At 39.2% G+C, this 17,954-nt stretch overlaps 1 protein-coding gene across 2 annotated transcripts; it reads right to left on the reverse strand.

Annotated features, from left to right (window-relative positions):
* Nucleotides 1-1,740: 1,740 nt before the first annotated feature.
* Nucleotides 1,741-17,896, reverse strand: LOC125241338 (FK506-binding protein 59). Of its 2 annotated transcripts, none has more exons than XM_048149760.1 (9): nucleotides 17,606-17,896; nucleotides 16,422-16,564; nucleotides 15,626-15,746; nucleotides 13,767-13,949; nucleotides 10,065-10,277; nucleotides 9,357-9,529; nucleotides 8,849-8,947; nucleotides 7,866-7,976; nucleotides 1,741-2,345 (listed from the first exon to the last, which is right to left on the reverse strand). In XM_048149760.1, exons 1-9 carry the CDS (start codon nucleotides 17,805-17,807, stop codon nucleotides 2,169-2,171), a joined length of 1,422 nt encoding a protein of 473 aa, XP_048005717.1. In that variant the 5' UTR covers nucleotides 17,808-17,896; the 3' UTR covers nucleotides 1,741-2,168. The 2 variants fall into 2 exon arrangements, with proteins under 2 accessions (XP_048005717.1, XP_048005724.1); XM_048149767.1 differs by having other exon boundaries at nucleotides 2,192-2,345; nucleotides 7,859-7,976.
* Nucleotides 17,897-17,954: the final 58 nt, after the last annotated feature.

The following is a 17,954-nucleotide window of genomic DNA, read 5'->3' on the forward strand; positions in this document are numbered from 1 at the left end:
TATCTGAATATGTATGAATAAATTAAATTGTAATTGTTTACATACAACCTGTGAAGTTTGGTTGACAAAATTTGACGTAGGTACTGTCATATATATTTTTAAAATGACGTACTGTTAATACCAGCGTAATGAAAATGTATTCCAATGAGTAAAACAAAACATGAAACTTTTTTCAATTTAATCGAACTAGAATGAAATCATTTATACTCATTCGGTTGTGTTCGTTATTTTCTTTAATAATGTGATATATTTTTATTTATTTTTTATGCACAAGCCATGCACCTTTAAATTTTAAATGAGGTTGGATCTCCACCTGACATATTTGATTTACCCTATTTATTTTGAGCGCAGTTTTACACTGGTATGGTTTTTCGTGTACGTACACTATTTTCTGTCAAAATATTTGTCAAATTTAATTGTCAACGCGGAGCGACCGGCGACACGTCTGCCTCCGATGAGCCGCTCACGGCATCTAATCGAAAGGAGAATTCTGACAGCAATGGCGAATGTATGGAAATTTTACGATAGTTTAAATTTAAGGTAAAATTTCTTTGTTGCCTTTGAGAGGAAAAATATAAAAAACCTCAAAACTTCTAGTCCATTTATCTGGCTTTTAGAATCACTTAATGTTATAACTAAAGTATTGAATTTTTTTAACAAAGTTTACTAAACGGCAACATACGTTTTTCTCATTTTAGGTCAACTTTGCGTGGGTTTATTTATTATACCTTTAATAATTAGAGATTCTGAATAGTCAAAAGTTGTAGACACACTCTTTAAGATAATAACTCTATTTATTTTATTTCATTTAATTTAGAAATGTGAGCAGCATTTGTTAAACGCCGAATGCACTTTTCGAGGATTTCGTACGACCCCCTCTTAAGATCCTTATCAAACACAGACGAAGGGTTATTGTCCGCGGTGCGTGTGGCGTTCCCACACTGATTGTTATAAAAGTAATAAATGTCATATAACATGATATAGATATGGCGGACAGTGCGCCATCGCTGTCCCTGTCATACCACATTATATAACATGTATAACAAACAGTGTGGAACCACCATAAGTAGCTTTAGGGCGGTAAAATATATTAAAGTTACTAAGTAATATTTGTTACATAAGCAGATGGTAAAGGCTAGAATCTTAAAGGAAAGAATTTGTGTTTTGGACTTGCTTGATCGTGAGATTACTTGAATAAAGTACCTGTTATTTCTCTACCCATGCTCGTGGCAAACGGCTATGCTTTACTTACAAAGAACCTTACTTATACACGCGTATTAGTCTCTTAGCCCCCTATTACCTAATTATGTCGCTATACTTCTGAAGATGTTTTTAGACATGTATAGAATTAGATCAATTAGATAACAGGGCATTAGAAAACTATTGCGGAATACAATTAATTATTGATCCATTGGAGATCCATACTTACAGTATTAAGATGGAATCACCAATCGGTTATATAGTCATATCACTGGGTATTAGACTTATACTATTAAATGGGTCACATATAGATTGTTCTTTAACGCAGAGAAGTTTCATGTCATCAGAATAAGAAATGTAGTTTGATTTTTTTTGGACGGTAGAGACGAATGATACTTAAAGTTCAGATACCACAAAACGCGTCGAGTCCTACAGCGCCATCTGTCGAAATAAGTTACTGTATTTTGCAGACAGGTAGGAATGTAAAAGTATTACACTTTTAAAATTCTCGCGTTTTGTATACATAATTGATGTTTTTCGTCACCACGGCCGGCACAACATTAGAGACGATTTTTGAATGTCAATCAATCGACTTCGTGAAATTCTCACATACGAAAACGATTGTCACTAGATTTGGAATTACGAGCAGTTTTTTTTTTAATAGTATTCCGTCGTTTTCTACAGACTGTCGAACGGCGAATCCGTGCGTTTGAAATTCAAAAAACGCTTCCTCGGTACGTTCGATATTCAAAAATCGGTCTCGTGGCGTGGTACGTTTGGTTATTCGGCAATAGAAGTGAACCGTCACAACCTACATGCGACCCTTACGGCCCGGCCACGACATTGGTCTAAGCGCGACAGCGGTGAGCGGCAGCCATACGTGCGAATGAAAAGTCCCATCGCTGTGTCTCGCTCCAATGCATGGCCGCCGCTCACCGCTGCCGTGGCTGAGCTACGCGGCGTGTAGACTACATGTTCTGGAACTGGCCGTCCTTGTCGAGCATGAGTATGTTGGGGTTCTCGCGCTCGAAGTGCGTGGGCGCGCGCGTGCGCTGCTCGTCCGTCCACTCGCCCTCGCCCGCGCCCCACTCGCCCACCGCGGACCCGATCACGTCCACCTCCGCTTTAGCTTTTATCTTCTCCAGCTGGAAATTACAAAAATACGTGAGAAATCATGCAAAAAAAATTACGAAACTTCAGGATAAGATCCCGTAAAGACCGTCGTCAACATAAATAAATAAATAAATATTGGGGGACACCTTACACAGATCAACTTAGCCCCAAACTAAGCAAAGCTTGTACTATGGGGTGCTAAGCGACGATATACATACTTAAATAGATAAATACATACTTATATACATAGAAAACATCCATGACTCAGGAACAAATATCTGTGCTCATCACACAAATAAATGCCCTTACCGGGATTCGAACCCAGGACCACGGCTCAGCAGGCAGGGTCACTACCGACTGAGCCAGACCTGAGTCAATATGTATGGAAGTGCTAAATAAGTTGACAATAAAAGTGTGGCAACTTTTTTTGGTTATTAAAAATAAATTATATCGAGCAAACAGGGACTACTAGCGCCATCTAGCGACGAATGGCAGAACTACGGCGGTACAATAGGCTAGTTTCCTATACTTAAGAGGGCATTCAACGAAAACGTCGTAATAATGTAAAATTGATAGTTTTAGTCGGCAAAATGTTACACTTTCCGTCATCTAAAAGACTTATTAAGTTCAGGATTCGATTAGGACATCTTCTTAACTTACATGTTGTGAGACTGGATTTTTAAAAACTAACTCACTTAATTAATTATGATTTTTTTTCTGGTGCATGTTTAGGAAAACCCGCGAAAAGTGCTGACTTAGTCCGTCTAATTTGTAAAATTTGGATAGTTTTGAATGCTTCAAGTGGTAAATTTGTATTATGTATATCCTGTACTACAATCATCTGAGACTACTTCTTTGTTATAAGGCTTTAGAATAGAGTAAATGAGGATATGATGAATCCAATTTGTTTCAGAAATCACCTCAGAATAAGTGTCAATTTCTTCGAAAACTTACGTGTTTTTGAAGTAGTTTTAATATAAAAATAATCTGCAACGCTTACTCAAGCAGATTTTATGCAAAAGTATTCTATTAATTGCAATTTAATATTTTTGACGATTTTTTAAAAATGCCTCCTTATTACCGGTTACGCGCGCTTGCGATGTCAGTACCGCGGCAGAGCTTGTAGAGGCAGGACGTATGTTAGTCCGCTCCGCACGCGGCTCGACGATCGCGAAGTTATTTTGTCATTGTGTGCGGCACCCGCCGTGTCCAAAACCGCACTTGTGTGCGTGTTTGGCTGTACTGTTGCATGTATACTGCGACCGAAAACTTTGATCCTTGGGTTGACGACTTTGGTAACTAACTAATTAACTTGACTAATATTTTTAGTAAGTATTATTTATTATTGAATATCATTTGAGGTTACTGACTCGTCTCAACAAAATCTTTGACAATAGGTCTTGAAACCATTTCGTGTTTGGGCTCGTTTGATTTGCCTCAACAAGATCTTTGACAAGAGGTGATGGTACCCAGGATCTGATGATGAAGCCGGAAGGTAGTCATGAGTTCTCATCAACCAGGTCTTGAAACCATTTCGTGTTTGGGCTCGTTTGATTTGCCTCAACAAGATCTTTGACAAGAGGTGATGGTACCCAGGATCTGATGATGAAGCCGGAAGGTAGTCATGAGTTCTCATCAACCAGGTCTTGAAACCATTTCGTGTTTGGGCTCGTTTGGTTCGTCTCAACAAGATCTTTGACAAGAGATGGTACCCAGGATCTGATGATGAAGCTGGAAGGTAGTCAAGAGAATTCATCAACCAGGTCTTGAAACCACTCCGTGTTTGGGCTCGTTTGGTTCGTCTCAACAAGATCTTTGACAAGAGATGGTACCCAGGATCTGATGGTGAAGCCGGAAGGTAGTCAAGAGTATTCAACAACCAGGTCTTGAAACTCTTCTGTGTTTGGGCTCGTTTGATTCGTCTCAACAAGATCTTTGACAAGAGATGGTACCCAGGATCTGATGATGAAGCTGGAAGGTAGTCAAGAGTATTCCACGACCAGGTCTTGAAACCACGTCGTGTTTGGGTTCGTTTGATTCGTCTCAACAAGATCTTTGCCAAGAGATGGTAATCACTCTTTTATACTCTGGCGCATCCACTGTCTCAGTGTGTCAACAGTCAACTAAAGCAGGTAGGCGTAGCGTAGAGTTGTATTTCCTTACAAAAAACCAATACATAGATGTGGACCTTCCTGTGCTCCATGCAATTAAAACAACATAATATTTAAAAACCGGCCGAGAGCGTGTCGGGTCACGCTCAGTGCCTACACTGAGCGTGGCCCGACACGCTCTCGGCCGGTTTTTAAAGCCGCGTTGGTAAATAGCCGCTCGGCTCTTCCGTAGTTTTCCATATTTTTCAAAAACTACAGAACCTATCAAGTTCAATACAGTTTTCCTAGAAAGTTTATAAAGTTCTACTTTTGTGATTTTTAAATATTTTTTAAATATATGGTTAAAAAGTTAGAGGGGGGGGGGGGGGACACACTTTTTTTTTCTTTAGGAGCGATTATTCCCGAAAATATTAATATTATCAAAAAACGATTTCAGTAATTCATTTTTAAATACCTATTCAACAATAAATCATACATTAGGGTTGAAATGAAAAAAAAATCACTCCCTACTTTAGGTACGTGTAGGGGGGTACCCTAATAAAACATTTTTTCCACTTTTTATTTTTGCACTTTGTCGGCGTGACTGATATACATATTGGTACCAAATTTCAGCTCTCTAGTTCTAACGGTCACTGAGATTATCCGCGGACGGACGGACGGACGGAGGGACAGACAGACAGACATGGCGAAACTATAAGGGTTCCTAGTTGACTACGAAACCCTAAAAACACATTTTAAATATTAAACTTATATTGACCGGGATATAGACCGTGAATATAAGTCTAATGAAAATAACCGTGAATCATTCAAAAGTCAAAACTCTTACATTTTAAATATAAAAAAAAACTACTTAAAATTAAAGAAAACCGATCTTAGTTCCATTATATACAGAGTGGGGCCTGTAACAAAGGCGAAGAATTGAACTGTAGGCTATTCTCCTTATACTGATCAACATTTATTCAGTGACTTTTAAAAATTATGAAGTCTTTAAATTTTTAATTTTTCATACAAAATAAATATTAGCTTCAATGTACGCCATTATTGTTGTCATTGACGTTGTCTGTCACACTTTAGACTTAACAGAATTCGCAATACATTACCTCTTAGAAAAAACTTTCAAGGGTGATAAAAATCAAAATACAAGTTATTTTTAAAAGTCGCCGAACAAATGTTGATCAGTATAAGTGCGTTTTCACATTATCCGATCCGATATCGGATGTCGGACCGATATCCCATACATTACAGGCGCCATCTTGGATTTTTTCTATTGAAATGCTTCTGACATCCGATATCGGATCGGATAGTGTGAAAACGGCTTAAGGAGAATAGCCTAGAGTTCAATTCTTCGCCTTCGTTACAGGCCCCACTCTGACCCTAGAAAACATCATCATCTTCCTTGCGTTATCCCGGCATTTGCCACGGCTCATGGGAGCCTGCGGTCCACTTTGACAACTAATCCCAAGATTTGGCGTAGGCACTAGTTTTTACGAAAGCGACTGCCATCTGACCTTTCAACCCAAAGGGTAAACTAGACCTTATTGGAATAAGTCCGGTTTCCTCACGATGTTTTCCTTCACCGAAAAGAACCTAGAAAACATATCATATACAAAATAAAATAAAACTAAGAAAACGGATTATATTCATTATACGCGATATAATCTGATTCCATAAATTTATTTCATGAGTAACTATCACGGTGACAGAAGACAATATTATATACACAATTTATTATATTATAAAAGTTTTTTAATTTATTTCTTGCAAGGCTACACACGTTTTAATAAAAAAAACTGTGATAAGTTTAATAATTAAACTAAAAGGTCAAGTATTTATGCACGAAATCATGTATGCAAATATGTAATATATATGGTGGTGTTTTTACGCAAGTATCAATAATGGTTAGTCCGCAACGCCACTGACGGCGTGGCGGTACCGACCATGAATGCTATCCCTTTCGCTCTAGCCGCACGTAAGGTTTGTTCGAAGAGGATCGCACGCTATGTCTGTACCGCAGGCTACAATCGTTATGCTTCTGGTTATAGTGTGCGTCTGCACACAGGCGTACGCCAGCGCCGCCGGCGTCGAAATGCGAGCAAGCAGATTTTTTGAAAGCGCTCTTAAAATAAAATATTTTATGCAGTGCACGAAATAAAGCACCACATAATTAGAAGAAAAATATGGAGAATAGTTGTGTTTAGACATGATTTCTATTTAATAAGTCAAAGAGAAAGATATAAAATGAATTGACCGTGAACCGTGACATCACTCCTCAGTATTTCATAGTAATTCCACATTAGCAAATCGTTTTGACGGTTCTTAAAAAGAAGCTGATTTGACTAATAGGAAACTAGCCTATTCTGTAGGCAACAGATGTCGCTAGTTGTACTTGAATCTTGAAGTACTAACATGAAAAATAGTGCTTATAATAAGTCTTATAACTAAAATGGCGCTAAAAGCTTTCAAACGAGCTACTTCTAAATGTCGACAATAAATAAATAACAACTAATTTCTACGTAATGGAACCTTTACGAAAATAAATATAAATCGTGTCATTCAAAATATCTCAGTTTCATCAATTAGAGATTTTATTAATTCTAGATTTATTTACTTATCTTTATTGCACAAAAGAAAAATCTTGCAGTACAAAAAGGAGCACTTAACGCTTTAAAGCATTCTCTACCAATCAACCTCGAGGCTAAGTAGAGATTGTGAGCGGTGCTACAATTTCAACATTAAACAAAGATAGATTTTAATACGAAGATATCTATAAACTAAATGATAAAAGAATGATGGAAAATATCGTCACTACTTTTAAAAAAACTTGTATCTTCGTCTGTCAATGAAAAGAAAATTGTAGTATGTGTGGAATGCATATAGACTTACTGCGTTTTAACTTTGAGGAGCAGCGTGAGGCTTGTCGTTCACGAACTATGAACTGTTAGGAATAAAATCCCATCAATGACCAAAATGAACTGAATCTTTCCGTGCTCTGAGAATCGGTCTTTGCTCATTTAGTTCAGTATAGGATCGGCGAGCGCGAACGGTTTGGATCGAGAACGAGTGTGTGACTGCGCCGACCGAGAGCGAGAGCTACTTAGCAGAGCAACAAAAAAAGTCAAGTTTTCATATTGAATTTCGGTTACTTACAACCTTTTGGCCCGAAATGTTACTATCTGTGGACTATTCGTGTCATTTTGCCACTATTCGGTCCCATTCATTCTGATCTTTCCGACCGCAGTGGTCGCTGGTCTGGCTGAACTAAATGAGCAAAAGACCTAAAAGAGCGAACTAGTTCGTGGGAGCGATTGAACGAGATCGGAGCGCTCCGATCAACGAACGAAACGGCACAAGCCTACGTGAGATACGAGATTTTTTTAAAGTAGTGACGATATGGTTAATGACGTTGATTATTGAAAGCTAGTAAGAGCGCGGACCTGTTACCTCCGTGTCGTGTTTGGCGAACTTGTCAAACATGTTGGCGTACAGCTTCTTCTCCTTCTGCTTCTGTTTTTGGATTGTCTGTTTGCATACTGCTATTTGGTTCGCGGCAGCCTGGAATAAAAAGAACTTTGGGTTGAAAAATTGTTAAGTAACAATAAATATATATGTTAATTACACTTAATTGACAAATGTGGCTGAGGGGTTTATAATTATGACTAGCTTTCCAATTGGTGCATGTTAGGACATTTATTATGATTAATATACATTTGTATTTTTTTATATACCATCCTCCTGGCGTTATCCCGGCATTTGCCACGGCTCATGGGAGCCTGGGGTCCGCTTTGATAACTAGCCCCAAGATTTGGCGAAGGCACTAGTGTTACGAAAGCGACTGCCATCTGACCTTCCAACCCGAAGGGAAACTAGGCCTTATTGGGATTAGTCCGGTTTCCTCACGATGTTTTCCTAATTGTAATGTGTAATTTTTTATATATCATGCAACAAAATTTAAATAATCTTAAAAAATATTTTTTTTAAAGTAAAATTGGCTATTAGTGTTTACTGTTAAGTATGTGACATTTATAAATAAAAGATGTCAGATTGTTGCTAATCATAAGGACAATATTTATTTTATTTTTGATCGTATCTTATACAGTTAGAGCGTCCTTATGATGAGCAATGTTGTACTCTAAGCTTTATAACCTAACCACAAAATTAAAATTTTGAAAAAACCCCCGACCGCGTCATAGTGGGCTGATTTTCATGAAACATGGCTAAGAACACTCCCTACTAACTCAGCTTTCAGAAAAAAAAAAAAAAAACTAAATCTAAATCGGTTCATCCATTCGGGAGCTACGATGCCACAGACAGACACACACACAGACAGACACGTCAAACTTATAACACCCCGTCGTTTTTCGTCGGGGGTTATAAAACGGCCCCTATATGTATAGATAATGAAATTGAATGCATGTGTCGCTCACCTTATTCTGCGGCTCGGCCTCCACGACGTGCTGGAAGTCCTGCAGCGCCTGCTCCGCCTCGCCCAGCCCCAGCAGCGCCTGCCCGCGCCGGAACAGCCCCTGCACATGCTCTACATATTACCGAGGACCACAATACTGGACTAACAAAACTCATACAAAAAAGCGTACCCCTAAATTAAAAAAAATAAATATTGCAGGCATCATCAGTGTAGTTATTATAGTATAGTGGCGCTAAAGATGGAGGTACGATTCTTAGTATGAAGATTGTAAATCTTATATTAATTATCCTCGATATTACCATATAACACTCATTCATAACAGAATCAGTTAAATGTGGCATCCACATAGAAGGTACTTATGCTTCAAGAGCAATAAAAACATTTCCAACAGAAATTAGCTCTTCTCTTCATCCACACACAATTCAATTTTACACGCGATGTAGAAAGCGACATTCGCGGTACAGCGCCATCTAGCGTGGAATATGGTAAACTATTTGACGTAAACTCACCTTGACGTTATTAGCGTCGAAGCCGAGAGCCTTGGTAGCGTGGTCGCGGCACTCGAAGTGGTGCGGAGGAGATACCTTCAGGTACACGAGGGCTAGGTTCAAGTGGGCGGAAAGAAGGAGCTCTTTGGCTTGCTCTTTCTGTTTGTCTTCTACGCTGTTATCTTCTGGGACGTCTGAGAACATAAGTGTGACATTAAAATATGAGTGTTTGTGCAACTGTGACTGAGGTCAGACTCATGTTGGCATCTTTGAAGCATATTATTTGTTGACTTGGTCTAGCTCAGTGGTGGGCCAACTACGGCCCGCGAGAGGATTGTATCCGGCCCACCACCGGTCCCTCGAACAGTGTGTGATATGTGTGTGACATGGCCAGCACGTAAAAATGCATTTTTGGTGTAAATCTGGCCCGCCACTTAAATTCCTTAAACTGTTGGCCCCAAATGAAAAAAGTTTGCCCACCACTCTGGTCTAGCTCCTTCATTGCCGTACACATTCCTCAGCTTTTAAACTTATTTATAACCCAAGACACTCACCATCAAGCAATCAAAATGACTCTCTTGTACATCTTGATAGCTGGTGTTTCCCCACCTTCAAGTAGTTAATGCCCTTCTTTTAAATCTTAGGTTACTAGAGCTTCTTCCTATAGATTTATCCCTTGGCTCTCCCAAAGTTACACATTCACATCATTCGTTCTATGACAATACTCACCATCAAGCAAAGAGATAACTCTCTTGTACATCTTGATAGCCAGCTGGTGTTTCCCCGCCTTGAAATAGTTGGTGCCCTTCTCCTTGTAGATCTTGGCTTGCTCGAGCTTCTCAGGGCCGTCCATGGACCAGGACTCCTTGGCTTTTTCGAAGTTGGTGAGCTTGACGACGTATTCTACGGCGGTGTTGGCGGGTACGCCTAGATCTGTGTTGCCTGAAAGAGGTAACGAAACAATGATGTGAAAGTAACATATTAGAAAAGGAAATAAGATACTGTGGTGGCTGGTAGCCTTCTTGGGTGGGCTTCTGTTCTTTTTGTTTAAATTTCTCATCAAAGAAGACTTAATGAATACCTCGCCTCTCTGCTATCTGCCGGGAGAGAATTATAGGCTTCTTTGGCCATTTGGCCAGACCAGATCCTGACAGCCTTGAGAAGGCGTTGATCGTCGGACCAGTGGAGGGCCATCGTAAAAGAGCCGAATTACCCACGCGCTGGTTCAGCACAATCATGAAGGTCACACGCGGTGGGCTCCAGGGATCCTTTAGGAAGGCAAAAGATCGGCCTGAGTGGAGAGCACTGCAACGTACAGCGACTTATGGTGGTCACGACCCTCAGTCATGAGGTTTCGACGAAGAAGAAGATGAAGAATGAATACATTGAATCAATTTTCAGAGCACAAATTAGTGACTGACTTTTTTCTGAACTTATGTGCGAAATGTCATTTGATATTTGCCAGTCGCTTTTCGGTGAAGGAAAACATCGTGAGGAAACCGGACTAATTCCAATGTCCTAGTTACCCTTCGGGTTGGAAAGTCAGATGGCAGTCGCTTTCGTAAAACTAGTGCCTACGCCAAATCTTGGGATTAGTTGTCAAAGTGGACCCCAGGCTCCCATGAGCCGTGGCAAATGCCGGGATAACGCAAGGAGGATGATGAATGGGGATGGGCACGGAACGAAAGCAACTTACTGATTCCTGTACAAACCAAAGTACCAGCTGCTCCGGAATAGACGTGTGCGCCGCGCTGGCGCGCCGCCGCCGCCGGCGATTTTTGCCACGCCGCCGCCGCCGATTATTAATCGGCGTGAAATCGGCGTGAAATCGGCGTGACCTTGGTGGTTAATAAACTAACCCAGGTTTGCTTCACTTCGCATGATCCTAATTTTGTTCTGCAGGAAATGAAACTTTTCATTCCATTCTCTGTGGTTTCAAGTGCCAAACTTCATTTTGATCGTATCGTGTTTTAAGTGGCCTAATATGTGTCCCACTGCTGAGAAAACGCCTCCTCTTCTTTCCCCCACTCATCACGGTTTGATGCCCGCTCCCGCCAGTCAGTATAAAATGCGTCCAGGTCGTCCTGGTATCTCTTTTTTTCGTCTGCCTCTGCCCCGGTTAAGCTGCGGTAACCATTCAGTTGCTACTTTTGCCCACCAATCCAGGTGCATTCGGCAAACATGTCCTGCACGTATCGTATGATTATTATTATTATTATTATTATTTAAAGCCTTTATCGTATAGCACATGGAAAATTATTCAGTGATCCAAGAAGAAAAAAACAGAACCACTGTCTGCGTCCAACTCAAATTGCCGAGAGCTATATGCCGGACGTTCATTTCCAGCATAGTTCAGCGTGTAAAGCTCTTTTTTCCTCGACAGTGATAACGATGGAATTCTTGTAATTGTGCTGAAGTTGTATGCTTCTGAGAGGTCATCAATATCCTCTTTTTCAGCGTAGACCCAACCTCATAATAAAAAATGAGCTTAGGCTTTGATATACGTAGCTCCAGCCTACGATCGCGATTGGCACAAAGTTCTTGTTTCGAAGCTTCCATCATAAGAGATTATTCGAATGGTTCAGCAGCTTTCTCGCAAATACAAGCATAAAGGTTGAAGTTAAATGTTCGGTTCAGACTACATTCATGCTGGATTACTGGTAGCCCTTAGGGTTATACTATATAATAATATCGTTCAGTAGCAGTAGAAGTAGTGTAGTAGTAACATTCTGCAAATCAAATAGTTGCTGTTATGTTGATGATATGAATCTTCTTACAGCGCCAATGGAAAACTTAATTGAGAGACCCAATTTACAAGTTTCCCATTATCATCACTTAGCTCATGAACATTTAAAGAAGGAATCCTTAAATGCAAGCCAACATTGATCAAAAAAGGTTTTGTGCCAGCAAAGGATAATTATTAGCGTATACCTTTACCTACTCGAAAGTATTTTTTCCTATTCCGTGTTAATTCATTTCCATGTGTTATTTTATTTAACTCATAGTTTGTATAAAAGTATGCGTAATACAAATACACCTGTATTGATCAATATTTCAAGAATAATAACAAATAAATGATTTTTATATAAGAAACATAAAATCACGGTCACGCCGATTTCACGCCGAAAATACGCCGCCGCCGCCGATTTTTTGGCAAACGCCGCCGCCGATCGTTTTATAATCGGCGCACACGTCTACTCCGGAAGAAATACTGAAGTTAATATTTTGCCGGTGCACTACAGATTGTAGTAGTGGTAGATGTGGGTATGACAAGGCCTTTATGTACAGCTAATTGTATTGTTACCTGTTGTGTGAATGAATTTATACAGCATCGTAATACAATCATGTTCATGAAATACATATTTTACACGTTTATCACATACATTTGTTGTTTCATTTCGTTTTAAAGTCGTATAATTATTCAACAGTACATGACCCAGAAGCATATGTACACATATTATGAAAGGTATTTGAATGATCTACAAGATTTTTTATGAAAACTTTTGTCTAAGATAAATATTTTTCAAGATATGGAGCAATGTATGAAGCAAAAAGTGGGGGGGAAAACGATTTTTAAAAAATTAACAGTTTTTAGGAGCTCATACCTAGATAATGGTTGAGAATAGAAAAAAGTTTCTAGATCAAAGTTATAGAGAATTTTATAAGCTTTCAAGGTGTAGTAAACCAAAATTTCGTATGACGCATAGTTTTTGAAATATGAGCAAAAAAACAAAAAATGGGACCTTTTTTCATCCCCCCCTCTTCGAGCTCACGTCCAAAGTCCGAGGACTTTTAGTATGTATGTCTCCTGACTACCCCTAACAACATCCCGTAGTGAAACTTTCTGCTTTCGGCCATTCCACCTAGAATCGTTCGTTGACCAAGCTAAATGGAGCATTCCATGAAATAGTCTGCCGTTGTCTCGTACAAACGCGAATTTTCTGTATATTGGTTGGTGTAAGAGGATATTTTTCTAAGGCAATGTGTTGAACTATGCACAAAAACATCACACGTGACAAAAGACATCGCAACACAAGAAATATAAAGAGTTGGGACGGGACATGCTCCAAATATCAGTGTGTATTTCAGAGTCATGTATACATACCTTCGGACTTGAACGCGTATTTAGGCTGTATAGTAATCCTAGACTTCTCTCCCTTGAGGAACTTCTCCAGCGCTCTTTCGACGCCCTCGCAGACGTTGCTATCAGCACCCACAACTCGATATAGTCAGTGTCTTGTGAGAATTTAGTATGTGTATTTAGTCTTCCTGGTGAGTCGAGACTATTCTACTTTTCTAGTGCGCGCTTGCACATCTTCACAGTTGATGTTAGCGCCCTTACCTCCAATCATATGGTGTATGTCAGTGGCTGCCCGACTATGGTCGGTGAAACAAACATGCCAGTAGATCAGTATCATCTTGTATACATACCTTCGGACTTGAACGCGTATTTAGGTTGTATGGTGAGGCGGGACTTCTCTCCCTTGAGGAACTTCTCCAGCGCTCTCTCGACGCCCTCGCAGACGTTGCTATCAGCGCCCTCTCCCAGGGGGAATGTGAGTGTGCGCGTGTCGAACACTTTGCCGTCTGGGAGGATCTTGCCTTCGAGCTCCACTGGAATGTTAATATTTGTTTAACATATTGTAAGTAATGCGATATCAGAATGCAAATAAAAGCGGAAATAATACTGGCTTAGTTAAGACATGAACTACATTTCTGATTTTAGTCTAAGCTTTCGTTTCTGCTTGCTAAAGTCGTGAAAATCAAGAGTGAACAGGCATCTGGGCGAGCTCACTCCATCGTAGGCCACGTCTTTGCCTTTGGCTAGTCTGTGGCCAAAAGTAAGCCCATTTATAATTTAAAAAAAAATCTATATTAAATTTAACTGGCAAACTTAGATCACTAGCAACTTGGTCATGGGACGTCATTCCAACCCATCTAAGCAAACGTATCTACTTAGCATGTCAAAACAACTCAGTAAATCCACTGAGTTGTCCGTCTTTACTAGCAGCTTGTAGCTTTCGGGCGTCAATTTTTAGAAGTCAACAAAAACATAATAAATGCCTCGTTACGTGATATTTAATTGCAACATCGCAAAAATTATGAACACCCAAGGGCCTCAGACATATTTAAAATCACAGGCAAGTAACAACTTCAGTACAAAATGTAACACGCTAAGCCCCTATACAAATAGATGAACTTGTTTCTTCTATCTAAATCAAGTTCTGTGTTCCAACCAGAATATTTAGCATTAATAATGATGATGATGATGATATTAATTATGATGACACACTACTAGGCGACGACAACAACGTATAAGGGGCAACCTGCAATTATTTTTTTCAGAAAATTGCACCTTACCCACCAACGTACAAGGTGCTATCTGCTACAAAAAAAATTGCAGATTTCCCCTTGTACGTTGTTGTCGTCGTAGGGTCTAAAACTCTACATGTAATATTATGATAGTCACAATAAAGTGTTTTGTTACCTACTTTTGAATGGAAAGTAATGAAATAATGACAGTAGAAGTAGATATCATGTTCGTGTCGTATGATATTGTCTGAATTGTTCAAAGTTACAATGAAATGAGGACATTGTCCTGAGTCCTGAGGAAGCCCTACCGACCCTAGTAAAACATTTCCACTTTTCATTTTATAGCCTCTCTGACCGACTCTGTAAACACTGTTGATTTTTTACATGATTATCCAATGACGTGGGCGAGGGAGACGCCGTTGAAGGGTTAACCCTTCGAGTCCCAAGCATTTGAACCTCAGAATCTTATCTTCTGTAACACTGACATCATTATCTTCTGTACACTGACATCATATGATGTCGCTGGGACTTGAAGGGTTAATTAAATCAAGGCGTGTCCGAAATTTGCGCTAATTGAGCTGGCGAATGGCCCGTGGTGGAATGTATAGAATTTCCTATAGTCAAAGAGAAATGTTTGTAACTTATTATTACATATAATATAGCCACAATCATTTTATTTATTTATCATAAAGCTTGTATTTTAACCACAATGTGTAAAAAATTATCTCTATTGCTTGAATATCTACATACACAAACCACATCCTTCGCCGAGTCTGTGTCTTGTTGATATGTTCGCATAAGCTAAAAAAAATATTCAATAGAGTAATTTGTTTTATTATAACCTGTGTGGTATGTGGGCGGGTCGCTAATATTGAATATGCAATTACTTGAACGAAGTAACATAATTTTTAATGTTTGACTGTTCTTTGAATTCCTGACGCAACATAAGAATGTTTCGAGGTAGTAAAATAGTGTACCTGTGACCAGGGCTCCATCATTGGGGTTGTCGAAGCCTTCACCCTGCTCAATGATGTGACGCAGGATACCTTTGTTCTTGCTAGGGCTCAGGTCCTCCACTTTCCAGTCAATCATTTCAATCTGAAATGTTTCAATTGAGGTTAATGAATGGGTAAACCCTATTTATTACTTACTGTTTAAATATAAATTTTGATTTCCCAGTTGATATAGATAAAGATTGCCTATAGGTACATCTGCCAATAGGATAGTTTCCTATACTTAAAATATTTTATGCAATGCACGAAATAAAGCACCAGATAATAGGAAGGACGACTACATAAAAAAATTGGCATTCTGTTTAGTCCGTCAGTTAGATTGTCCAAAAATACTGAACACATATTTTTCGATTTTTCTAATTAATGAAAAAATACAAAGATGTAGAGCATCAAACGACATTACAAGCATTAGACGGGCGGGTGGGATGGCGGGCGGGTGGTCTAGTGGTGAAGACGTTAGCCGCGTAAGCTGAAGATGGGCAGTAGTTGGTTCGATTTCTATTTAATAAGTCAAAGAGCCACCAGTGGGCCTTGTCTTTTTTCTTTCAAATGTATGATATCTATTTAAAATTTATAGTAGGAAGTTGTTTGCCAAGCTGGGTCCACACTGACTACACCCCTCACGAGGAAGTTGCTAGCAATATGGCAGCCCTCGGTCAACTGTTCAAAATAGTTCAACTTCTTGTCGATCTGAGCAAAGTTGAAGAGTGCAGGCTACCAGGTGGGTTTTTGGTTGCAAAAAAGATCATTATAATCTCACCTCAAATTGCAGAGTGGAGTTAGGAGGGATCTTGGGAGGGCTGCCGGCGGCTCCGTAGGCGTACTCGGGAGCGCAGGTCAGCACACACACCTCTCCCTTCTTCATTGTGGCCACGCCAATGTCCCATGCCTTTATAACCTGTCCTGTTGACCAAGAGTAACATAGCAATGTAAAAGATAGAAATTATTTTAAATGTATATGTAGAATGGGCCATTTTTTTTTTCAAAGTTGTCCACCCCACTTTTTTTGTAACATGGGTATTTTTTACGCGTCTTTCGATCCTGATAGGAGAAAAAAAATGTACATTTTTCAAACCTATTCCGTTACCACTATACAAAATGTATGAAAAAATGGTAACGGAATGGGAAAAGAACCCTGGGACACTTTTTTCTCCTAAAGAAAGAGCTCGTGATTTTGACCAAATAAAAATTTCCAAATTCAAAAGAAAAGGGTGGACAACCCTAAAAAAAATGGCCCTAATATCAGAAGGTACACAAGAAATATGCGTAGGTATCAAACTAATGCATTTTTTGTAGAGGTACCCACATATTACAATATTTAAAAAGAAAAAAGTAGTTTATGTTGTTACATTAAGATTATAAATATTAACTTAACTTATTTTTAAACCGTTTTTGGTACTAAAACAACACATATAAAGAAACACATAAGTCAGTACTTATGTTTTCCTATTAGACTAAATTTACGATGGATGGTTTGACAAACTAATGCTTGTTAAAAATCAATCTATGTTATGTATTACGCAATATATCTCAATGCAAAATAATCTACATATCCTATTCATGTACTGTTTTGCCTGTAACTAAAATACCTTAGTTACACAAGACAATAAATAGGTTTTGAGATGTAAATGTTGACTCTGCTGACCCAAAGTTCGAAATTAACCATTTTCAGGGTCATTAACATGAAAATATCAGTCAACACTTCAGTGGAGAATAAATTACACATACATATGCATGATATTAAATGTTATAATTAAAATCTCGAAACATTTGAGAAATGAGAATTATTTTAATTAGATTTCTTGAGTTTTCCTGGCTTTTCGTACAACTTTTAAAATGGAAAGAATTCTTAGAAGTGCTAGCGGAAAGCGTTTTCTAGCGTTTAATCTGGAAATGTCAATTGTTTCACGTGGTAGCTAACTTTATAATAGACGGTAGTTTTACCTTTCCCAAGCTGGAACTCGAAGGGCTCGTTCCTGTCTTTGCTGGAATCGAACTTGGTGCCGTCGAGTAACGTCCCGGTGTAGTGAACAGTGACCTGACAACCCGCGTTGGCTGTATCAGTGCCTTGGCCCTCTTGAATTATCCTCTTCAGGACCCCGCGGTCTCCCGCCTTACTGATATCTACTCCTTCGTCTACAGTCATGATCAATGCGATTTTTTATAAAATCTAAATCAAAGAACGCTCTTGACGAATCACAAGCGAAATACAAGCAATGCGAGCAGCACGCCGGTCGAATTTATATGAAGTATGAACTGCAGGGAGGGAGACTAGAGATAAGGAGGAAAGTCT

The sequence above is a fragment of the Leguminivora glycinivorella genome, chromosome 2 (assembly GCF_023078275.1).
Source record: "Leguminivora glycinivorella isolate SPB_JAAS2020 chromosome 2, LegGlyc_1.1, whole genome shotgun sequence".
NCBI classification, from domain to species: Eukaryota; Metazoa; Arthropoda; class Insecta; order Lepidoptera; family Tortricidae; genus Leguminivora; species Leguminivora glycinivorella.